The 26,267-nt window shown below is 40.1% G+C and overlaps 1 protein-coding gene across 8 annotated transcripts in view; it reads left to right on the top strand.

Annotated features, from left to right (window-relative positions):
* MARK3 (microtubule affinity regulating kinase 3) overlaps positions 1-26,267 on the top strand; it is a 107,902-nt gene that overhangs the window by 24,125 nt on the left and 57,510 nt on the right. For all 8 annotated transcript variants that reach the window (XM_082843364.1, XM_082843362.1, XM_082843365.1 and 5 more), the window contains one exon: positions 14,920-14,973. In XM_082843364.1, coding sequence (XP_082699490.1) covers positions 14,920-14,973 — 54 coding nt within the window. The remainder of the gene's footprint in view (positions 1-14,919; positions 14,974-26,267) is intronic.

Raw genomic sequence — 26,267 nt, 5'->3', positions numbered from 1 at the left:
AGATGAGCAATAAATCTATTTTTAAAAAAAGATTGCTTTTTCCTGATAACTACTTAGATTGATGATATTTTCGTATATTTGTGTCATTTTCTTTTTAAAATAAGTTTCCTGTTGTATATCCTTTATCCATTTTTCTTTTTCTCTTTTAAATCTTAGCGATTTAAACATTTTATGTGTTTCAGACATCAGTCTGATCTGTCTGGGTTTCATGTCTTGGTGAGAAAGGTTTACTTCCAGGATTTTTTAAATTGATTCTGTTTTTTCTTCAAATACTCCTGTGGCTGGCATCTGAATGTTTAATCCATTTGGTATGTATTTTGGGGGATTAGTATGAGGTGTAGGGCTCTAATTTTCTTTCCCCTATGTGCATTACTGCTTGTCCCAGATCATCTGTTCTCTCCCCCCATTTATTTAAATTCCCTTTTGTTTCTCTGATTTCATTTATTTAGTTTTGTACCCATATCATGGTGTTTTTATTACTGCACCTTTTGATTATACGTTTTGATTTTTTTGGAGTAGGTTAAGTCCCCTGCTGATTATTCTTATTTTTAAAAAATTTCATTGCTCTTTTTGGCAATTTACTCTGTCAGGTGAATTTCATTTCATTTCATTTCATTCCATTTCATTATTTTGGTGGCACCATACAGCTTGCGGGATCATACTTCACTGACCAGGGATTGAACCCAGGCCATGGCAGTGACAGTGCTGAGTGGTAACCACTGGACCTCCAGGGAACACCCAGTCAGATGAATTTTAGAAATAGGTTGCCATGTTCTAAAAACAGCCTTACTGGAATTTTGATTGGATTAATTTTGATGAAATTAATTGAATTTATAAACTGATTTGGGAGGCAATTTGCTGTTTTAATGATACCAAGTGTTTCTATCCAGGCTTATGAAGTGTGTCTCGATTTTGTTTTTAAGGTTCATAATTTTCTTCATCTGGATTTTGCATAGTTTTTGTTATGTTCATTTCAAAGTGTTTTATAATTTTTGTTGCTGTTGTGAATGGGGTTTGTGAATATATGAGAAGGCTACCAAATTTGCATAACATCTTGTATCTGAGCACCTTTTGAACTTACTCTCATTTTGGATATCAGAATTAAGCAAGTTGATGTTATTTTTTAAATTATACATCATTTTTAATTTTGATGTACAGTTCTATGAATTTTAACACATTTATAGATTGATGTTACCAGTACCGTAATCAAGATACAGAACAGTCCCATTACCTCAGAAAATTCCCTTGTGGTCCCTTTATGGTTGCTCCCTCCCCCATCATAACCTCCTACAACCACCTGTCTATTCTTCATCCTCATAATTTTGTTTGTTTCAAGTCTGTTAAGTAAATGAGATCATACAGTATATCTTCTCTGATGCCTTTGAGATTGATCCAGTTTGTTGCATATAGTATTCTTAGTTCTTTTTTTCTTTTTTTTTTGTGGTACGCGGGCCTCTCACTGTTGCGGCCTCTCCTACTGTGGAGCGCAGGCCCAGCAGCCATGGCCCACGGGCCCAGCTGCTCCGCGGCACGTGGGATCTTCCCGGACCGGAGCAGGAACCCGCGTCCCCTGCATCGGCAGGCGGACTCTCAACCACTGCGCCACCAGGGAAGCCCAGTGTGTTCTTTTTTATTGCTGAGTAGTATTCCATTGTATGACTGGACCACAGTTTGTATCCACTCCTACACTAAAGGACATTTGAGTTGTTTTCATGTTTGGCAATTATGAATAGAACTGCTATAAACATTCCTGTACAGGTTTCTGTGTGAACATAAGTTTTTATTTCTCTAAGATAACCCAGGAGTGGGATTGCTGGGTCATATGGTAAAAAACTGAAGTTTTTCTAGAAAGTTGGTTTTATTACAGGTTTATTATAGTATAATATTCCTAAAGAAACTTAAAACTCTAGTCTAGTTATTATTTTTATCACTTGGTACTGTTCTCAGCCCACTAGAAACTAAAGTTTTTCCATCAGCATTCTCTTGCCCTTTTATGGGAATGTGATGTATCTTTCCTATTGAGGTAGTAAGAGCACTAAAGGAAACCCAGAGTGCACCAGGAAGTGGTGTTGGTGATTCAGAGACTTAATTCATTCTGAGTCAGTAGGAGATAAAGAGTTACTATATGTTAAAGAGACAGTTTTAATTGCTGTCATTAGGATAAGACTAGCAATGTAGTAGAATTATATAGTGGAAAGAATTCCCTGAAAGAAGAGAGTGGGGATAATCTGTATCATGCACTTACGTCACAAGGACATTGTGAACATAAAAGATACTCAAGAAAATTTATGTGATGGAAGAATGGCATTTTTACTGCACAGACAAATTAGTTTTTGTGGGTTTTTTCTGTTTTATTTGTCTGTTTTGTGGGGGGTGGGGTGCGTACCACATGACTTTTTGGGATCTTAGTTCCCCATCCAGGGATTGAATCCAGGCCCTTGGCAGTGAGAGCGCCGCATCCTAACCACTGGACTGCCAGGGAACTCCTGTGAACAGACAAATTAGATTAATGAATTATAACCAAGAGAACGTCTTACATCTAGTGAACAGTTTCTAATCAAGTCTTTAAATAGAATGATTGTGGTAGAAGTCCACTGTAGATGAGACCTGTCTCTCTAGGATGGTTCTTAATTTTTAGACCAGAAAAACACCAAAATCCTTATTTTATATATATTTAAAAATACAGGCACCAGTCATAAAATTCATCTGATTTAACTCTTTGATGAAAATGCTACCTATTGTCATAGAAGCAGCTATCCCATATTTGGGATTTGGGGATGTTAGTTCCATCTTCTGTCTTGGTTTTGGCTAGCTTTTCACAGCTGAAGATTATTTTGGTTTTTGAAATAATTGTTTGTTTTAATATTACAGTTTTCTTTCAAGTCAAGTTTTTCTTTCAAGTTCATTTTTCCCCATAGTTATTTTCATAGGCCCCTAGGGATCTCTCCCCTAACATGAACTACAGAAGAACTCACTTGTATCTGTCATTTGGTACTTAATTGAGACTGTTTTTTTACTGCCTTAAAAAATTATTTTCCAAAGTAATACATGCGTATAGCTTAAAAAGTCAAATAATACTAAAAAGCTTCTAACTAAAATCAGACTTTCCTTGCCTCCTCTTTATCATTCAGTACCATTAATCAAAGGCTCCTACTTTCAATTTTCTAGGCTCTTTTTTCTGATAGTCTTTTGGTTATCTCCTGATTTATAATTGTAGACATCACTGACTTTCCCCTTATGGAAGATGGATATAGCTTTCTTATGATTCACTTCCACATCTAGTTTCCTTTCCTCAGCCTTTCTATTGCAATGATATATTTGGTTAAAGTTAGATTTTTTTTACTAATCAAGCTATGTAAATGTTGTTCAGTGTTGGACCACAATAATTTATTTTCTTATATAATTTTTTATTTTTTCTAGAATTAATAGTTGCCTCAAGTTTTGTGGGGTTTTTTTTTCAACTTTCTCATGGTTCTATGTATTTTCTGCAAATTGATCCAACATATCTTTCAAATACCTTGCAGTACCGATGCATATGATGTAACATATTAGTTCAAGAGAGAATAGGTGGGTAGAGGTTAAAAACAGCAAGATAGCGCTTTCAAGGCACAGATGAATGGGGTAGTGGCTACAGGGAGATGTCAGGCCAAGATATTTTTTAAAAGATGGGCAAGGGCTTCCCTGTTGGAGCAGTGGTTGAGAGTCCGCCTGCTGATGCAGGGGACACGGGTTCATGCCCCGGTCCGGGAAGATCCCACGTGCTGCGGAGCGGCTGGGCCCGTGAGCCATGGCCGCTGAGCCTGCGCGTCCGGAGCCTGTGCTCCGCAACGGGAGAGGCCACAACACTGAGAGGCCCACGTACCGCAAAAAAAAAAAAAAAAAAAAAGATGGGCAAAATACCAACATGTTTGTCTGCTAATGAGAATAATTTAAGGGAAAGGGTAAAAATGGTGCTTTGAGGAGACGTGCTGGAATGGTGAGAGGGGGTGGTAGAGGTATTGTCTTTGGATAACGTGGACAGTCCTTAGAAGTAGGAGGAAAGTAGAGGGTACTATGCCAATATTCTGCAGGTGAGTGGTTCTATATGAGGGTGGGAGCTTGAGAAGTTTTCTTCTCATTGCAGCTCTTTTTTCAGTAAAATAGAAAGCAAGATTACCAACTAAGAATGTGACTGTCAAGGAGATAGGAGATATTAGAGATCTGAGAAAGTTACAGTAATTAACAGGTTAGTAGGAGAGTGAATGGACTGAGAAATATAGTAGAATTACCAGGCAGCCTTAACACTTCCCTGAGGTTACTGATCATGGATTTAAATCGGGAATAGACAGCCTGGATGTAATTTACTGTCCAGCAACATTCAGTTAACCAGACACAGGCATAACATTTGTAGATGGTTGGGATTTTATTATAGTAAGTAGTGAAATGGAAACAGAGCAAGGGCATTGATTTGGAATACCCAAGGGAGTGATTTCAGTTAAAGACAATAGATTTAAGTAGGAAGTAAGTACTTGAGGGAGAAGGCAGACCATAAGAAGGTGGTGGGATTAATGGCTGTGGATCCCAGTGAGTTCAGATAGTTATTGGGATTCTAGAGTGGGTGGGTGGGAAAGTTAGGAGGAGGTGGTTAGAGAGTGGGAAACTCAAGATTAAGATCATAGTGGGTTTTCCGATATTGGTAGTTACAAAGTCTAGAGTAAAACAGTGTAAATGGCTTTTCCCTCCACCTTTCTAGCAGCTTTTTAGACTCTTCGCATTTATCCATGCTGTTGAGAAATTTCACAGTGAAGTGCCAAGGAGTTGGTCTTCATTCTTTGTTCCTGGTGCACATTGAACCCTTTCAATATAAACAGTTCTGGAGAATTGTCTCATTTTATTATTTAAAAATCGTCATTCTAGAATTCCTTTTTTTTTTTTGGCTGTGTCATGTGGTTTACAGCATCCTAGTTCCTGACTGGGGATTGAACCTGGGCCCTAGCAGTGAAAGTGCCGAGTCCTAACCACTGGACTGCCAGGGAATTCCCAAGAACCTTGATTATTTATTTTATTTACTTATTTACTTACTTATCTATCTATCTATCTGTCTTGGTTTTCTGTCTGTTTCTATTTTACTTTCTGAGTGATGTCTTTAACTTTATCCTCCAATCTTTCTGTTAAATTTGTTTGAGTCCCTGCATGTGTCCTTCTCCTAGCTCTTTCCTTTTCTGATATTTGTCTTTGTAGTATCCAGTTCTGGTATCAATACTGTTTCTTCTGTTAACTCTCTGAGGATAGTAAAAGCTTTCTTCTTTTTTTTTTTTTTTTAAGTAGATTTTTTGCTCCCTACATTGTTTCTCTTTTCTCTGGGATTCTTTCTTGGTGTCTGTCTTTCATACAGAGACTTTCTTTGGAATCTGGTAACCCCTGGTTGTCTGTGTCTGTTTAAGGTGGAACCCTAAGAAGCTGATCAGAAGCTGGTTTGCATGTACAGGATATGTTTGACCACAGAACTTTCCTTTGGGAGTCATCCAGTGCTTTTATTGGAGTACCCAGATATCTTTGTCTTTAGATCTCTTCTCTGGGACCATTCTGTTCTCTAGGTTAAGAATCTTCTGTTCTGCCCGAGAGGAGCCATGGTCCCACCCCTCAGCGGCAGTCTGACACTTAATCTCCGCCCCCCCCCCGCCCCTTTTCATCTCCATGCCTCACTCCTGCCCTCTCCTGGGCCTGTTGACCTTGAGTCCAGAGCCTCGTTGTCTTCTCCGCAGAATAAGTTTACAGTCCCTTAAGAACCGGTGGTCATTGGTTTGGTTGGGGAGCAGCAGCATTCTTTATACACACTTTTGACTTTGGAATTAGCCCAGCAGCTCCCCTGTTGCCTTTGGTCCCCTGGGACCTCCAAGTCTAGAGCCCTTTCCAAGTCATGCTGGGGAAATCACACTGTTTTTGGTTATAGTGTCCTTTCCTCTGTTGTCTCTTCTCTCTCTTTCAGAAAGTTATTGAAATAGCTTTCCCACTGTTGTCTTCTCAGCTTGTTATTGTGCTCTTGTGGCTGTATGCTTTTATTGTCAGTCTGTGTCCTCTCTCCTACACTAGAGGAGAAACCAGAGAGAGGCCAGAGGGAAAAAGATTCAGTCTTGAACCTCATTTATCCTTGGCCTCTAAATACTCAATAACTATTTGTTTTGGAAGTGAGCAAGCAGGCGGTAAAGATAGCCTTAGTATAAGTCTGATAACAGATGCAGCTGAAAATGGCAGAGATGATCATCATGGTTCATTGTGGAGTATTCACATAAACCCAGTTCCCACAAATTAAAAGTCACTTAATTACATAGTTGTGACACTTTTTTTTTATTGTGGTAAAATATGCATGACGTTTACCATTGTAGCCGTTTTTAAGTGCAGCTCAATGGCATTAAGTACATTTGCAGTGTTTGCAACCATCACTATCCATTTTCGGAACAGATACAGTCAATCCCATTATTCACAAATTCCATACTTGCAAATTCACATACTACAAATTATTTGTAATCCCGAAAATCAGTACTCGCTGTGCTTTTGCAGTCTTTTTCAGACACGCACAGAGCAGTAAAAAGTTTGAATTGCTTAATGTGCGTTTCCCCAGCTGAGGCCCAACGAGGTGACACTCTGCCTTTCAGCCTTCGTACTATAAACAGATGCCCTTTTTGTGGTTATTTAGTACACATTTTCCACATCTTTGTGCATTTTGTTGGTGATTTTATTGTTTAAAATGGCCCCCAACTGTAGGGCTGAGGTATTAGCCAGTGTTCCTAAGTGCAAGGCTTTGACGTGCCTTACAGAGAAAATAACATTTGTTAGGTAAACTTCATTCAGGCATGAGTTAGATAGTGCTGTTCAGTGTTAATGAATCAATAATGTATAGTAAATGAGGTATCCTTAAACAGAAACACACATAAAACAAGATTATGTATTGATCAGTTGATGAAAATGTTATGACCAGGGGCTCGCAGGAGTCTTAACTCCTTCCCCCAGGAACAGTGGTTCAGTATTCACTAGTTCAGTGTTCAGAGTGACTTCATAGAATGTAATTACCGTGAATAACGTGAATCAACTGTCCTTTTTTTTCTGAAGGAGGAGGGTTAATTGTTACTGGTATTTTCCCCTAACAACAGATACATGGGAAGGGGTATTAGAAAAGGGTATGGGCTTTCCTCAGATGTCTGATTCTTGAAAACGTTTTTAAGAGCAGAGAAATAAGAAGCACATTGAGAGCTCTCTACATGAGGTGTGTGGAAGGTGCTGCTCAGGTGCCTGGCTTGGCTTCACGGTGGCTGGGAGGAAAGTTGGCCTTTCGCTGGGACCTTCCGTATTCAAGGCACTGAGTTATTTTCTCTGGTCATTACTAAGTTTTTCCTGGATTGCACCCTTCTTAGAGCATACTCTAGGCTTGTGTGTGCCCTGCTCTGGGTGCCTCTGATTTTTGTCCCCCAGAAATTATTTAAAGTCACTTGTCTGCTGATGCCACCTCTCCCATTCTCTTTGCCATTCTTTGTCATTTTGTCTTTATTGTTTAATTGGACTGCCAGGTGGAAGAAGAGAGAATGCATGTGATTAGTATGCCATCTTTAACTGAATGTCCTCATTATGGGTATGAAGGAGCTTTTCATTGTTATTTTTATTCAAGTTAATTATATATTATACAGTTTAAAGAGTCAAGGTTTTTTTTTTTAATGTGTTCCCTGCCCCCTCCCACAATTTCCTAATCTCCTAAGATGGCCACTTTCAGTCTTTCAAACTGATTCTTTATGTTTTACTTTCATATATTTTAATAGCATGTTTTATTCTTAATTATTTTTTCAGTTTTAGGCATCATTATCTATTGACTTCACTATAATTTTTTAAAGTCATCACTGACTTTTAAAAATTAACTCCTTATTGATATATAGCACACATCCAGAAAAAGTGTAAACATTTGCTTAACCATGACCCAGGGCAAAAATATACCATTACTTGAACCCCAGAAGTCCTCCTTTGTACCTCCTTCTAATCATTTCACTGTCCTTCCTCCCCAAGATAACCACTATCCTGACTTCTAAAACACCATATTCTGTTTTTTTCTCTTAAAATTTTACAATGGAAATCATACAGTATTTATTATTTTGTGTCTGCCTCTTTTACTCCACCCTGTGCTTGTGCCATTCACCCATTTTGTTTGTATTGTTAGGTTTTGATTTGAAGTTTTATTTTGTAGGGAGCTGTTATAGTTGATAGGCTTGTTCTCCGTTGCTGTAGACTGAATTGTGTCCCCCAGAATTTAGATGTTAAAGCCTGTTTGGAGGTAGGGCCTTTGTGGAAATAATTAGGTTAAATTAGGTCATAAGGGTAGGCCCCGATCTGATAGGATTAGTGTCCTTATAAAAAGAGACACCAGAGAGCTTGCTTGCTTTCTTCCACTTGTAAGGACACAGTGAGAAGGTGGTCATCTGCAAGCCAAGAGGAACTGCCCATGCTGGCACCCCGATCTCTGACTTCCAGCTTCCAACTGTGAGAAAATAAATTTCTGCTCTTTAAGCTGCCCAGTCTGTGGTATTTTTTGTTTTGACAGCCTGAGCTGACTAATATACCATTCTTCTGGATTATTGTGTCCTCTTAAAGGACTTGGGATCTTTTTTCTGCCTGCTCTTGTAGATGCTGGTGGTTGTAGATGCTTTAACACCAGTCAGGAGCAGGGTGGATCTTTTGACCAGTGGTTAATTGACAGGAAGTGGAAGATACGGATTTTTCCTCCAGTGAGTATTTGCTGCAGGTTTGTTGGACTCTTGATTTGAGGAATGTTGGGTGGGGGGTGGGGGAAGCCCTTCTCATGTGTGAGCTCTCTTTATCCCTATTTTGTAATTTTCCACTTTGCTTTAGGCGTCAGAGTGAATAAATGGAATTTCCCAGAACTTTACACAAGTGCCAGGGACACTCCTGTTTCCTTGCCTAGTGAATTCCCTTGGCTTTTGCTGTGCGTGCATGCATGCGCACACACACCTACGCGCACGCGCGCGCACACACACACACACACACCCTCCACAACCTTGGGAATGAGTCAGTGGTCTTCTCTCCAGTCTGCATCTTTCTGAGGCACCTAAGTGATGCCCCACAGTTGCCTCCTCTTTTGGTGACCTCGAGGTCTGAGCTCTTCTCCAGGCTCCAGCTCTGGGCCAAGGTTATTTTGGTAGTTGAGTCATCCCAGCAAGGGAACTGGAAGGAAGAGGGGATTAGGAGCTTCCCCCTCAGTTTTCATTGACACACATACACACATCATGTTAAATGATAATGTTTCACTCTGAGGACACTTGCTTTTGATAAAATGACTCTCTTCTACAGTTTGATTTAGCTGAATGCAACACATTTTTTTTTTCTGTTTTTGCTTTAGATACTGTTTGAACAGCAGTACTTGAAAATGTATAATAACAAAATCAGAATAGAATCTTTAGAAGGTGGATATTGAGCAGAACCGGAAGAAACTAGTGATCAAGGGGCCTGTCATGAGAATAGAAACAAAGTCTCAGAAGATCAGAGGAAAGAGGAACTGGAAAGGCAGCATTTTTGATGGATTTGACCATGAGAATGAGGAAGAAAACAGAATTGTGGCCAGAACAGTGTTATTGAAAGGGTTTCTTCGGAAATCCCTTTGGGAGATGGAAATCCCTTGGATCTTTTGGAGATCCAAGTATACCACATAAAATTACATATGAAAGTAAAGTTTGAAGAAAATTCATTCATTCAACTTTAAATTATTTTTTTCGTTTTTGGCCGCGCCACACAGCTTGCAGGATCTTAGTTCCCCGACCAGGAATCGAACCTGTGTACCGTTCAGTGGAAATGCAGAGTCCTAACCACTGGACTGCCAGGGAGTTCCCTCAGCTTTAAAATAATGGAATTTTAAGCCACATTGGTGGGCTTCCCAGGTGGCGCAGTGGTTGAGAGTCCGCCTGCCGATGCAGGGGACACGGCTTCGTGCCCTGGTCCGGGAAGATCCCACATGCCGCGGAGCAGCTGGGCCCGTGAGCCATGGCCGCTGAGCCTGCGCGTCCAGAGCCTGTGCTCTGCAACGGGAGAGGCCACAACAGTGAGAGGCCCGCGTACCGCAAAAAAAACCAAAAAAACACACATTGGTATTTGTTAAAACACCAGGAACCCTGTTTCTTCACTGTTCTATCTCCATCTCTGATGTGTGTGTGGTTACTAATGCGAGTATTCAAGGCCTCAGCTCACCCCAGTAAGCGTTTATTGAATGCTCCTTGTGTACAGGTAGTGCTCTAGGGCTATAACAGGATGTCTTCTCCCCATTGAGTTATGCACAAGGTGGTCATTGTTTGCATATTCCAGCAGCCAGTATTTCCTTTAGATTTATTTACTGTAGTTTCCATCAAGACTTATATTTTCCAAATATAGAATCAGAATTTTGACTTTGCTTTTTGCAAGCACACACACTCATTAACTCTCCCTCCTCCACCAATTCTGATTTTTTGCCTATCCCAGTCAGGGGTGAAGGGGTGATGGGTTCCTTGTACTTCAGGGTCAGACTCACTGGATGCCTTGCTGCAGTCTTTCCCTTTCTTTAGCTCCTTAGGAGGTTAATAGGTTCATAGGAAGTAATCAAATGGCATGGGCAGATGGAGGCTTTAAACCAAGTTAATCAGTTAAAAAAAAAAAAAAAAGCTTTAATATGAATAGTGCAGCAGTTCTTGAAGTAGGGATGTGGACCCCTGGAGGTTTTCTGAGACCATTTTAGGGGGTCTGCAAAATCAAAACTGTTTTGGTAATACTATTTAAGACATTATTTGCTTCTTCCATTCTTTCTCACGAGCGTACAGTAGAATTTTCCAGAAGTATGTGACGTGTGATATCATAACAGATTGACTACAGGAGGACATTTGAGAATTTCATTAAAATGTTATTTATATTAACACTAATAGACTTTTTTCCCAATTTTTTTATGGTGATAAAATACATATAAAATTTATTAACTGCTTTAAAGTGTATATTTCAGTGGTATTAAATACATCCATAATGCTGTGCAGCCATCACCACCATTCATCTCTAGAACTCTACATCTTATAAAACTGAAACTCTACACCCATTAAATTCCCCCTCCCCCCTCCCCCCAGCCACCACCATTCTCCTTTCTGTAGCCATGCTTTTGAATACTCTAGGGACCTCATAAGAGTGGAAGCATGCAGTATTTGTATTTTTGTGACTGTTTTATTTCACTTAGCATAGTGTCCTCAAGGTTCATCCATGTTGTAGCAGGTGCCAGAATTTCCTTCCTTTATAAGACTGAATAATATTCCATCTTATGGATGTGCCTCGTTAAGCTTTTCCATTAATCCCTTGATGAACTTTTTTATTTGGCCATGCTACGTGGCTTGTGGGATATTAGTTCCCTGACCAGAGATTGAACCTGTGCCCCCTGCAGTGGAAGTGTGGAGTCCTAACCACTGGACCTCCAGGGAAGTCCCCCTTGATGATCTCTTGAGTTGCTTCCACATCTTAGCTACTATACATAATGCTGCTATGAACATGGGTGCACAAATAGCTTTTTAAATCCTTGTTTTCGGGCTTACCTGGTGGTGCAGTGGTTAAGAATCCACCTGCCAGTGCAGGGGGGGACACGGGTTTGAGCCCTGGTAGGGGAAGATCCCACATGCCGTGGAGCAACTAAGCCCATGGGCCACAACTACTGAGCCTGTGCTCTAGAGCCTGCGAGCCACAACTACTGAGCCCGCATGCCACAACTACTGAAGCCTGCACGCCTAGAGCCTGTGCTCCACCACAAGAGAAGCCACCGCTGTGAGAAGCCCACGCACCGCAATGAAGAGTAGCCCCCAGTCACCACAACTAGAGAAGGCCTGCGGTGCAGCAACGAAGACCCAACACAGCCAAAAATCAATCAGTCAATCAATCTATCCGTCCATCCATCCTTGCTTTCAGTTCTGGGTACATACCGGAAGTGGAACTGCTGGATCATCTGGTAATTCTATTTTTAATTTTTTGAGGAACTCTGTACTTTTTATTTTTAACAGTGGCTGTACCATTTTATACAATCCTACCAACAGTGCACAAGGGTTCCAGTTTCTCCACATCCTCACAAAGGCTTATTATTTTCTGGGGGTTTTTGGCAGTAAGCCATCCAGTTGGGTGTGGAGTGGTGTTTCCTAGTTTTGATTTGCATTTTTCTAATGATGAAGGATGTTGAGCGTCTTTTTTATGTGCTTATTGACCATTTGTATATCTTCTTTGGAGAAACATCTCAAGTCCTTTGCCCTTTTTTTTTTTTTTTTTTTTTTTTTTGCTGTACGCGGGCTTCTCACTGTTGTGGCCTCTCCCGTTAAGGAGCACAGGCTCTGGACGCGCAGGCTCAGCGGCCATGGCTCACAGGCCCAGCTGCTCCGCGGCATGTGGGATCTTCCCGGACCGGGGCACGAACCTGTGTCCCCTGCATCGGCAGGCAGACTCTCAACCACTGCGCCACCAGGGAAGCCCCTTTGCCCATTTTTAAATCAGGTTTTTGTTGAGTTTTCAGAGTTCTCTGTATATTCTGGATATTAATCCCTTATCACATATGTAATTTGCAAATATTATTTCCCATTCTGTGGGTTGCCTTTTTACTCTGTTGATAACGTCTTTTGATGCATAAAATTTGAAATGTCATGAAGCTTTGCCCTATGTTTTCTTCTAAGAATTTGATAGTTTTATAGGTCGTAGATTTAGGTCTTTGATCCATGCTGAGCTAATTTTTGTATTTGATGTTAGGTTAAGAGTCTGATAACTTCATTCTTTTGCATGTGGATATCATTTCCCCAGCACCATCTGTTTTTTAATTTTTTAATTTTATTTATTATTTTTGGCTGTGTTGGGTCTTTGTTGCTGTGTGTGGGCTTTCTCTAGTTGTGGCGAGCAGTGGCTACTGTTTGTTGCAGTGTGCAGGCTTCTCACTGCAGTGGCTTCTTTTGTCGCGGAGCACGGGCTCTAGGCGCGTGGGCTTCAGTAGTTGTGGCTCACGGGCTTAGTTGCTCCGCGGCATGTGGGATCTTCCTGGACCGGGGCACAAACCCGTGTCCCCTGCATCGGCAGGCGGACTCTCAGCCACTGCACCACCAGGGAAGCCCCAGCACTTATTTTTAGTTTATTTTTCTTTAAAAAAATTTTTTTTTAATTATTTTATTTATTTATTTTTGGCTACATTGGGTCTTCATTGCTGCGCACGGGCTTTCTCTAGTTGTGGCGAGCGGGGGCTACTCTTTGTTGTGGTGCGCGGGCTTCTCACCGCGGTGACTTCTCTTGTTACGGAGCATGGGCTCTAGGCACACAGGCTTCAGTAGTTGTGACACGTGGGCTCAGTAGTTGTGGCTTGTGGGCTCTAGAGCACAGGCCCAGTAGTTGTGGCTCACGGACTTAGTTGCTCTGTGTCATGTGGGATCTTCCCAGACCAGTGTCGAACCCATGTCCCCTGCATTGGCAGGTGGATTCTTAACCACTGCGCCACCAGGGAAGTCCAGCATAATCTTTAAGAATATAAAGGGGACCAAAAAGTTCTAGAACCGTTGACAAAGAATCTTTGAACACTTTCCCCAGACTTTGACTATAGTCCCTTTCTTCAGTGGTGCTTCTTATTGGATCTGTGTTCTGAGGGACACATAGTAGGAACACAGCCTCATTGACATGGGGTGAGATCATTTGTTGTTCTGGACCTCAGGTGCAAAGCTGGGTTAATTATGTTCCCTAATTCATGGCAAAGCCTCTGACTTCACTTCCGTTTCCTTCCGTCCCCTGTCATCACCCCATCCCCCCGTCTCGATATCCATAGTTCCTAGTTCTGGTTAGCCGTAGTTCACTTTTTTCTTTTAATTAATTTTTATTGGAGTATCGTTGCTTTACAATGTTGTGTTAGCCTCCACTGCACAACAAAATGAAACAGCCATACACATACAGATATCCCCTCCCTTTTGGACTTCCCTCCCATTTAGGTTACCACAGTGCATGTAGTTCATTTTTAAGCAAGAAAAGACAGACTGACTAGGTGAGGATGTCGGTGCACGGTTAGTACAACTTAATTTTTTTTCTTTTTTTTAAGATAAGTGCATATAATTAGAAGCTGTAGCTCTTTCTTCCTATGTCTTAGTGGCTTATTTTTAGACTGCCTCACCCCTTTTTGAACAAAGACTACTGGGGGACCCATTTGTTGCCTCTGTACATACTCATTTGGTTAGCTTGTTGATTGATCTGAAGCTAGGGCCTTTTCCTTCTCTAAGAGTGCCTTTTCCTTCTCGAAGAGCTAGTGCCTCTTCCTCTTCTCTAAAGAGCTTTTTTATTGAAATAAGATGTTTTTAAAGTTTTCAGATTCAACACCAACTTATTTGTTCGTATATTTACTCAATTAACCAGCTCCCACTTTGTGCCAGACACTCAAAAGCATTTTGGGCTGTATAAACCTATAAAAGCTATAGTTCCTGCCCTTGTATCCCAGAGTCAGATAAAATTAAAGTGTCAGAAAATAATGAATAGATTTGCTACATTGCCATATTTTTAGAATTGTTTTCATTGTAACATTTTACATTGTAACAATGTAACATTTTCATTGTAACAATGTGACAATTGTTAACATTGTAACCCCTCCTTTTGGGAGGGGTTAGGAGGTGGTTTCTGGGAGACTTTTTTTCCCTGTGTCTATAGGTAACTTAAATGTAAAATGTTATAAAATACCCTTATTTGCATGAAGCCCCTCTTGTCAATTATAAAATACTTATAAAGTGTAAAATATAATTGTAACTGGTTGAGTTTTAGGTTTCTGAGGTTTGTTTACTTGCTTGCTATTTAACAATGCTACATGTCTGGGCATTTACAAAACTATTACTAATTAGTCTGTAATGACCAAATTCTTAAAATCTATAAATATTAATTTTTTTCTAGGTCGCAATAAAAATAATTGACAAAACTCAGTTGAATCCAACAAGTCTACAAAAGGTAAGATTGGTCCAGTATCCAGTTTTTTTTTAATGATTTTCAGTGCTAATTGTCATCTAATTTGTCCATTAATTACCTCTACTATTATTTTTATTTATTGTATTTAGTACACAGTAAAGCTTCCTCTTCCTCAAATGAATGCAACTTAAATTTAATATGGTTTAAATGTAGTATTGTATTTTTTTCCTTCAGTTGAAGATAATGATTTTTAAATGTTCTTAATAGCACAAACTGAAGGCTGTACTTTGAATATTCTAAATATTGACTAGAATAGAGTTATAAAAAAGACAGAACAACATAGTTTCATGTAATTAGTCTTAAGCAGAGTTACACATCTTTCTTACAGCTAATACTGAGATCTCTAAAGTCAGCACTTTGGATTTCTTAAACTACCACAATATGTCTAATCAAGGAGTGATGATTAATTGATATAAAAGGAAAATATAAAAGTAAAACTAAATTGATAGTTGAAAACATGTTTGTTAATGAGCTATTGCCATTTGTATTATCTAATGTAGATCAGGAGTTCTCAACCTGGTGCATGTTAAAATCACCTGGGCCTCTTTTCAAAATCCTGATGACTGGCCCATAGGGAGATTTAATTGCTCAGGTAGGGCCTGGTCATAGGTATTTCACTGGTGCATCAGTGAATGATTAATGATCTTCATAATAAGATCCTTTTAGTTCCTTTTGGTTTTGCAGAGCCTTTTTACATACTTCATTTGATTTCTAGACTTGGCCTATGGTAGCTGGGGGATACAGAGACCTAGAAATAAGAACAGGAAGTCAGGCTTCCCTGGTGGCGCAGTGGTTGGGAGTCCGCCTGCCGACGCAGGGGACGTGGGTTCGTGCCCCGGTCCAGGAGGATCACACATGCCGCAGAACGGCTGTGCCCGTGGGCCATGGCCGCTGGGCCTGCGTGTCCAGAGCCTGTGCTCCACGGCGGGAGAGGCCACGGCAGTGAGAGGCCCGCGTACCGCAAAAAAAAAAAAAAAAAGAACAGGAAGTCCTCTGCCACTTAGCTGAATGTGTAACTTGACCTTGAGCAAGTCACTTAACTTTCTGGACATTGGGCTTCTCATCTTTTAAAATGAAGATAATTTCACTAAGTGAAATAAGTCAGACAGAAAGACAGGTACCATATGATCTCATTTATATGTGGAATCTAAAAAATAAAACAAATAGACAAACAAAATAAAACAGAAACAGGCTTACAGAGAGCGAAACTGTTGGTTGCCAGAGGGGAGCTGAGTGAAATAGGTAAAGGGGATTAACAGATATAAACTTTTAGTTATAAAGTAAACAAGTCATGGGGATATAATATACAGCATAAGGAATGTAGTCAGTAATGCTGTAATAATTTTGTATGGTGACAGATGGTTATTGGACTTATCATGGTGATGATTTCATAATGTATTTGATTGTCACATCACTGTTGTACACCTGAAACTAACATAATATTGTATGTCAACTATACTTCAGTTGAAAATAATAATAAAAATAACTAAATGGAGATTTAATCTTCTCATGATGGATTATATTAATGAAATAATACATATCAAAGAGTTTCGTAAACTGCAAAGCAGTACGTAAGACATTTTAAGGGTAATCATGCCCTATCTACATTTCTAACGTAGTTCTAGTTCTGATGGTTATTTTCTATTTATATCATCATAATTTTGAAACTGTCTGTGTGTGTGTGGGATTAAGGTGGAGAGGGAGACAGATTTTATCTTGCACTGAAAATGTTATTTAAACAAGTGGCTCTGCAGGGCATAGTGGGCCTTAAGGGTTCTCAGGGTGGCCCTGGAAGGATCCAAAATTTCCAGTCCTTTGTTCTGAACATGAAATTGTATCCATTTCCTTAAATTCATTTCTTCATATATCTAAGGACTTGGTAGTAATTAATAAGTTAGGGGTTACTAAAACTTGGTGTTCAGAACTAAAATTAGCATGTAGAGAAGTTTGCTAAGGATTCTAATTCAGTATTCGAATGTTACAGATCTTCCACTATTCATGTGTACTTGCAGATAACTGGAATTCTAGCAGTTTTCTAGGAAGAATTTTATCATAGTATTGTCTTGAGTTGGTTGTGATTTTTCTTGCTTGCTTTTTTTCATTATTTTTGGTCATAGTTTTTAATTACCACTGTTCTTTTTTGTTATTATTCCAAATTACTGTTTGTCACATCATTATCAATTTAGTACCTGGTAGGCTGTCTGTTTAGCTTGATGGTGTGATGCAGATTTTTATCAGCATTAATTTTGGCATATAAATAATAAGACTTTTAAGATTTGTTTGGTATAGCTCAAGTATGAACCATCCACAAAAAATTTATACTAAAGGCAGATCCGTCCAAGTTAAATAATTTGATAAGTGTAATGTTTTCAGTTTGTAGGGCATTGTTTTAAATCATAAATCATGTGTTTGTGTTCTTATAAATTAGAAGCATTCTATAAATACTTCCTTCACATTCTTTTTCGCTGAGTTCCCTTTCCATGGAAAGGTGGCAGCAGAGTGGTGTATACCTGGCATCTTTTGCCCTTGTAATAGTGGTGCTTGCAGCTTGTTTTCTTCCTCAGCACCACTCACAGTTGTATCACACCTGCTCACTCAAATCTCTGTATATTGTGATTTTAAACTCTGGAACTTGGTGTATGGCCTTAGGAGCTAACAACATTCTGCCATCAACAATATGCGATCTTTTTGTACTGCCACTACCAAAAAAAATGTGGACTGGCTCATTCAGGCAGTGTTTGAACACAGGTGTTTAAAATAGTGTCATTTCAAAATGTTCACAGTATTCTGGCTTACACATTGAATCATGTACATCTGATAAACGCATTTAAGCAAACCTGAGTTGACTGCATATTAGTAAACTGATGTTATTTTCACTGACAGGTTCTTCACTTTTCCTTTTAATTTTTCCAGCCACTGAGTGAATAAATGTTAGATTCTAGTAAGATATATTTTTCTCCATTGTTTTTGTACATCTCAATTTCTGAGTACTATCCCTGAGACATTTTCTGTCCATAAATGTCTTTTAGGTCAGCCGTTAAAGAACTCTGTAATGTTGTGTACCTTTAATGATTTTGAAAACAACAGGAGTGAAAAAAAATGTTAGTCTTCCTCCTGGTTTTACAAAGTCACTTTCAGCTTTTTTTTTTTTTTTTTTTTGGGGGGGTGGGGGGTACACGGACCTCTCACTGTTGTGGTGTCTCCCATTGCGGAGCACAGGCTCCAGACGCTCAGGCTCAGCGGCCATGGCTCACGGGCCCAACCGCTCCGTGGCATGTGGGATCTTCCCGGACCGGGGCACGAACGCATGTCCCGTGCATCGGCAGGCGGACTCTAAACCACTGCGCCACCAGGGAAGCCCCATTTTTAGCTTTGATTTGGTTACAGATAATCTTGTTTTATTAAATTCAAGTTTGTCATTAAGAAGCAAGTTATGAATTTATTAAGACATGCAAGTAGGGCTTCCCTGGTTGCCCAGTGGTTAAGAACCTGCCTGCCAGTGCAGGGGACATGGGTTTGATCCCTGGTCCGGGAAGATCCCACGTGCCGCGGAGCAACTAAGCCCGTGTGGCACAACTACTGAGCCTGCGCTCTAGAGCCCGTGAGTCACAACTGCTGAAGCCCACGTGCCTAGAGCCTGTGCTCTGCAACAAGAGAAGCCACCGCAGTGAGAAGCCCACGTGAAGCAACGAAGACCCAACGCAGCCAAAAATAAATAAATTTATAAAAGAAAAAAAAAAGACATGCAAGTACACTAAGTGTAACCCATCTAAAGTTATTTTCTTTTCTCATCTTGGAGTAGTGTGTTAATGTAAAGAGGGATTATAGAGTAATGGTTAGGAACACAGTTAAGCCAGCCTACATGGATTCAAATCTCGGCTTCAACCCAGCCTAGCTGTGTGACAAGTCACCTTCCTGGATCTTAGTTTCCCTGTTTGTAAAATGGAAATAATAACAGTACCTCTAGGGCTGTGGTGAGAATTAAATAAGTTAACATTTAAAAGCCCTTAGCACAGGGAGATCAGCTTGGTGCTTTGTGACCACCTAGAAGGGTGGGATAGGGAGGATGGGAGGGAGACGCAAGAGGGAGAAGATATGGGGATATATGTTTATGTATAGCTGATTCCCTTTGTTATAAAGCAGAAACTAACACACCATTGTAAAGCAATTATACTCCAATAAAGATGTTAAAAAATAATAGTAAAATAAAAGCCCTTAGAAGAGCTGAGTGTAGTTCCTAGCACATAGTAAGGACCGAGTGTTTGCTATTATTGTGTGTCCTGCTGAATATTGGTTTTGAGGGAGAGTGGGAGATTTTTTTTTTTTAACTTTTATTGGCGTGTAGTTGATTTACAATGTTGTGTTAGTTTCAGGTGTACAGCAGAGTGAATCAGTTATACATATACATATATCCACTCTTTTTTTTTTAAGATTCTTTTCCCAGGAGATATTTTTTGTTTGTTTTTTAAATTTTACCCTCACAGGAAATAAGTAAAGCTTAAGGATTGAATGGTAGGTTCTGGCTTAGGTCTCATAGGACTTATTTGCAGTAGACTACTTCTGATCACGGCTAATATTTGCGCATTTAGTATATATGGAGTACTGTATTAGTTTGCTCGAGCCACTATAACAAAATTCTGTAGACTGGGTGTCTTAAACAACAGACATTTATTTCACACAGTTGTAGAGGCTGGGAAGTCCAAAATCAGGGTTGCCAGCATGGTCGGGTTCTGGTGCAAGCTCTCTCTTTGGCTTACAGAGGGCTGCCGTCTCACTGTGTCTTCATAGCAAAGTAGGGGGAAGGTACATGAGCATGCTGTTTGATGTCTCTACTTATAAGGGTACTTAATCCCATCATAAGGACCCACCCTCATGACCTCATCTAAACCAACTTAATTCCCAAATGCTCCATCTCCAAATATCACATTGTGGGACAGCTTCATGAAGTAAGTTCTGTTATTCAGGAAAGAGAGGCCAGGGAGATAAAAGTAATCTGCCCGAAGTCCCCTGACTAATAAGTGATAGCTGCTCGGGCAGTCATTTTATGATAGGTGTAGTCATCATTGAGTCGAGCATTAATGAACTCTAAATGAAAACATGTTTACCACAGTTTAGACCATAGAGCATTTGCTGTAAGCAATGTCCCAGGTATATTAGTTGGATAGGAATTCATTGTCATTAGATACTAGAGCATGTGCTTCCCATGTTCTTACACATATAGGCGTTCTCACAGTAGCTAGTCTGATAGATATCTTTTCACCTTCATACTCTGTTAGGTGAGTATTACTACCATCTTGATTTTCCATTGAGGAGACAGAGTCTGAGAAGTTGGTATAGTCAGACTCTCCAGTTCGTAAGTGATGGAGCAAAGATGTAAATCTTAGCCTGACTCCAAAGCATGGACTATTTCCACTTCATTATGGCCCCCTCCTGTAATTAAATTTCCCTAACTGAGATGGGAACTAACCTGAGGCTTTCTTTGTAGTAGCTATGAAGAAGTTAGTAAATAGTTTCAAGGTTGAGGAAATATTGGGTTGGCCGAAAAGTGCCTTCAGTTTTAAAGTAAAAATAAAAGACACATTTTTCATTTTCACGAAGAACTTTATTGAATAATGTATTCACCCTTTTGTTCCACTACCTTCTGCCATTTTTCAGGCAACTTCATAGTTCCATCTTCCCAAAACTTTTTCTCTTTTTGAGCAAAGAACTGTTCCAGGTGCCTTTTACAGTCTCCCAGGGAATTGACATTTTTTCCATTAAGAGAATTTTGTAAAGACCGAAATAAATGGAAATCTGAAGTTGCAATGTCTGGTGAATACGGCGGATGAATCAGAACTTCCCAGCCAAGCTGTAACAGTTTTTGCCTGGTCATCAAAGAAACATGCGGTCTTGCAGTATCCTGATGGAAGATTATGTGTTCTCTGTTGACTAATTCTGAACGCTTTTTGTCAAGTGCTGCCTTCAGTTAGTCTAATTGGAAGCAGTACTCGTTGGAATTAATCGTTGGGTTTTCCTGAAGGAGCTCGTAATAGAGGACTCCCTTCCAATCCCACCATATACAGAACATCACCTTTTTAGGATGAAGACCGGTCTTTGGTGTGGTTGGTGGTGGTTCATTTCGCTTGCTTCACACTCTCTTCTGTTCCACATTATTGTACAGTATCCACTTTTCATCGCCTGTCACAATTTGTTTTAAAAACGGAACGTTTTCATTATGTTTCAGTAGAGAATCACATGAGGAAATACGGTCAAGAACGTCTTTTTCGCTTTACTTACGTGGAACCCATACATCAAAGCGATGAACATAACCAAGCTGGTGCAAATGATTTTCATAGCTTGATTTGGGTATTTTGAATATGTCAGCCATCTCCCGCGTGGTATAACGTTGATTGTTCTCAGTGTCTCAATTTGATCACTATCAACTTCAACTGGTCTACCCAACCGTGGAGCATTGTCCAGCGAGAAATCTCCGGCATGAAACTTCACAAACCACTTTTGACATGTTCAGTCACAGCACCTTCTCCATACACTGAGCAAATCTGTTTTTGCATTTCAATTGCGTTTTTACCTTTCTTGAAATAATAAAGCATAATATGCCGAAAATATTTTTTTCTTCCATCTTCAATATTAAAATGGCTACACAAAAATTCACTAGTTTTGTTAAGCCTTTTTTTTAAATGCACTTTGATATGACAGCTGTCACACACAATCTAACAAAATTGTTTCAAATGAAGTTAAAGACAACTAAGTGCTACTAGAGCCATCTTACAGAAAAAACCAAGCAAACCTTTTGGCGAACCCAATATTTCAAGTACGAAAGAGAAGTAGGCCTTGTACCCCACCTCCCCTTCCAAACTTTGCATAAGTCATATTTTTATGCAAATTTGTTTATTCACTCCTTCACTTAACAAACACTTATTAGTAAATACCTCCTGTGTGCCAGGCACTGTTGAGAGCACTGAGGGTACAACATTGAACCAAATGAATGAAGTTCCTACTTTCATGGAATTGATATCATAGTGGGAGAGCAGCAATAAACAGATATATAATGTCATGTCAGTGCCATGAAGAAAAATAAAGCAAGATGTATTGACTGTATTTTCTTATTTTTTGTATTCTTGATGCTCTGGCATCTGGGGCCTTGCTGACCTGAGATAGACTACTCCCCAGGGCTAGCTAGTTCCTGGAAATAGTAAGCAACTCCCCTGTGAGTACACTGTTCAGATGGAAACTAACCAGTACAGAGCCCATACTCTGAACCACCTCCCCTATCTGGCTCTTAAACTCCAAGAGGCAATATTTCTCTGCCCTAATCATTGCAGAGCTGGTATCGGACACCTAGAGACTGTACTTATACTCAAGAACCTGCTGAAATTATCCCAGTGAACCAGTCCTCAGCCTGCTTACCCTGCCTGGACTTACCTTTCCTGTGGAAACCAGAATAAAAACTCTTCCCCATGCTTTCCCCTTGCTCCATCGGCCTTCTAACCCATCCTGGTGCTTCCTCACATGGCCCTGCATGGCACTGTGTGCCCCCTTCTTTTGGGAACTATAAGTAACAGACCATCATTTTAATGGCACTCTTCTCCTGATCTCTTGGCTCACCATACCTGAATAATAATAGAACCTACATTTTAAAACACAGGGTGGGGACTTCCCTGGTGGCACAGTGGTTAAGAATCCGCCTGTCAATGCAGGGGACCATGGGTTCAAGCCCTGGTCTGGGAAGATCCCACATGCTGCGGAGCAACTAAGCCTGTGCGCCACAACTGCTGAGCCTGCGCTCTAGAGCCCGCGAGCCACAACTACTGAGCCTGCCTGCCACAACTACTAAAGCCTGCATGCCTAGAGCCCATGCTCTGCAACAAGAGAAGCCACTGCCGTGAGAAGCCCGTGTACCGCAATGAAGAGTAGCCCCTGCTCACTGCAACTAGAGAAAGCCCGCATGCGCAACAACGAAGACCCAATGCAGCCAAAAATAACTAAATAAATTTAAAAAACAAAAACACAGGGTGAGGAGATAGTATGCGAGGAATGTGTAGATTTCAAGTGAAAAGTAGGGGTGCCCTCTTACTAATTCGTTTAAGAAACATTCTTGTTCTCCTGAACCAAGCGTTGTGATAAGAAGAGTCAGAGAAGTACAACAGACTCTGGGTGAACTTCACCATGTGGTTTGCAGTAAAAGTTTACTTAGACCTTTAGGATCTAAATGTTTTTTACCAAGTAATAAAGAATGGAAAGACCTTTGCAGTCCTCCTTGCAGCGTTGACATGGAGGTCCTCACTAAGTGTTCGTGGGAGGATTGCACACACAGCTTGAGGAGCAGCAACTGCAGCAGCGGTGGGCTGCCGAGGCCTGCGAGTATGCAGGGCAGTGCAAGGCCCTGAGCTGGCGGTTACATCAGGCCAAACTGGGAGCCTTGAATGCCCCGGCTCTTTAAGGAACAATCATCTCTGTGTAATAAACTTTTCAGTAATTCCCTAACTTTCCCCCTGGGTTCTTCTGACTAAGATTTTGTTATTTTAGAAATATTCAGTCTTCTCGGTGGCAGAAACTTTAATTGTCACCATACTGTGACATAGTCAATTTAAACAGTAATCTCTTTTTCTTAAACTGGAACCATTAGTTAAAAACAAATGTGTGAATGTAGTGAAATAATTGATTTTTTAAAATATGTGTTTATGATAGCTGGTTAGCCAGCTTTAAACATGTATAGGGATGGAGGCACACTGCTTCCTATGCCATCTTGTTCCAGTGTTGGACGACTCTAGTTATTATACAGGTTTTTTTTTTCTTAATTAATTTATTTATGGCTGTGTTGGGTCTTCATTGCTGCACGCAGGCTTTCTCTAGTTGTGGTGAGCAGGGACTATTTTTCATTTGTGGTGCACAGGCTTCTCACTGCGATGGCTTCTCTTGTTGCGGAGCACAGGCTCTAGAGCGCAGGCTCAGTAGTTGTGGTGCACGGGCTTAGTTGCCCGCAGCATGTGGGATCCTCCCGGACCAGGGATCGAACCTGTGTCCCCTGCATTGGCAGGCGGGTTCTTAACAACTGCGCCACCAGGGAAGTCCCTAAACAGGTTTTTTTCTTTCATAGTTTACACTAGCATCTGTCTTCTAGAAACATGTACAGTACTGTTCTCTGTTCTTTCATTTGGAGCTTTGGAGGTTAAATCTACCAATCCACAAAAATAACCCCTACCAATCCAACATAACCAACTATCTTGGGTCTTCTTGGTCCCTTCTCCAGAGTAAATACTCAGCCTCTTGGGCCAGCTACAGGACTTGCCCTCAACACAGGGCTAGTTTATTCCACATCTGTAATTGATTTTTTTCTTAACTGAATTTATTTCATTCTTGCTGAAGACCATTTAAATGGTTTCCTACCATAATTCCAGTCTGTTTAGTGTATTTTTGAAAAATGAGTCTTTTGTATTAGCTATCACTTCTAGTTTGGTGCTGTATACATTGGACAAGGATGTTTTCATCCAATTAAAATATCCCACAAGGTAGGGACAAGGCACCTCATTGGAGAATCCACCCTTTAGTTGGTTCTGCTGACTCATCAAGCAATATTTGAGTAATATTCAAGCACCATTCTCAAATCCAGACTTTTAGTAAGAGAGAAACAGAAATCCCTGTGTTAAAAAAAAATTACTAAGGAAAAAAAAAGAATGATTTTAAATTTAAGTATGTGCATAAATTCAAGTATGTGCAAAATACGGGAATTCCCTGGAGGTCCAGTGGTTAGGATTCCACACTTCCTCTGCAGGGGGCACGGGTTCGATCCCTGGTCGGGGAACTAAGATCCGACATAGCCGTGCACTGTGGCCAAAAAAAAAAGTATATACAGCAGATTGCTGAATGATTATCAAAGTATTGTTGACTATAGGTTCCTTTTATCGGGGTCTTTGTGGGAAATTTTACTTACACCCACTCAAGTCTGGTTTCTTTTTAAAGTTGGTGTTTATTTTGGAGCCACTGTTAATGGTTAGAGCTCTGTAATAGCAGTGACCTTTTTTTGGCATCCCAGGGAATCTCAGTTGTGGGACAAGCCAGGGAGCTGTATATTTGGAAGCAGAGAGAACCCGCTCATGCTTTTCTTATGGTCTACAATGTAATGTACTCTTACTGTTACCACCACTGAGTTATTTGGGGTACTTTTGCTTCAGCCTCCTTAGGGCAGTCTTTTTTAACCCTTGTTGTGCAGTAGAATCATCTGTGTAGTTTAAAAAAAACCCTTAATTTCTATTCTCTTTCTAAAGGTAACCTGTTTTAAAGATGACCCCCTCCTCCAGTGTTTTAAGTCTTATAGACTGCTGCCACTACAGCTGCCACATATCTCCCCCCTCTCTTAAACTCTTCCTGACCCAATTTCTGGACTTCTTTCCTTCTCCTTACCCATCTGGTGAAGCACAAATCATTGTTGGGATCTTTTTCATTGATGAGCGCTGTTGATCTTTTCCTTTCTTAATACCTTCCTCTTTCCATATTGACTTGTAGGAGACTAAACAGCTCAGGCCATTAACAAAAGTAGTTGTTAGAATCCTTTTTTGTAAATTTTTAAAAATTGAAGTATAGTTGTTGTACAATATTATATAAGTTACAGGTGTACAATATAGTGGTGATTCACAATTTTTAAAGGTTATACTCCATTTATAGTTATTATAAAATATTGGTTATATTCCCTGTGTTGTACAGTATATCCTTGCAGCTTATTACCTAATAGTTTGTATCTCTTACTCCCCTACCCTATATTGCCCCTCCCCACTTCCCTCTCCCCACTGGTAACCGCTGGTTTCTTCTCTGTATCTGGGAGTCTGCTTCTTTCATATATGTTGGATACTAATTCCTTATCATTCATATCATTTGAAAATATTTTCTCCCATTCAGTAGGTTGCCTTTTCATTTTGTCAATGGTTGCCTTTGCTGTGCAAAAGCTTTTAAGTTTAATTAGGTCCCATTTGTTTATTTTTGCTTTCATTTCCTTTACTTTAGGAGATGGATCCAAAAAAATATTGCTGCAATTTATGTCAAAGAGTGTTCTGCCTATATTTTTCTCCAGGAGATTTATAGTATCCAGTCTTACATTTAGGTCTTTAATCCATTTTGAGTTTATTTTTGTATATAGTGTTAGAGAATGTTCTAATTTCATTCTTTTACATGTAGCTGTCCAGTTTTCCCAACACCACTTACTGAAGGGACTGTCTTTGCTTCATTGTATATTCTTGCCCCCCCTTGTCATACATTAATTGACCATAAGTGTGGGGGTTTGT

Source organism: Leucopleurus acutus, assembly GCF_964270905.1.
Source record: "Leucopleurus acutus genome assembly, chromosome: 1".
Taxonomy (NCBI): Eukaryota; Metazoa; Chordata; class Mammalia; order Artiodactyla; family Delphinidae; genus Leucopleurus; species Leucopleurus acutus.
This window is presented reverse-complemented; position numbering and strand designations above follow the sequence as displayed.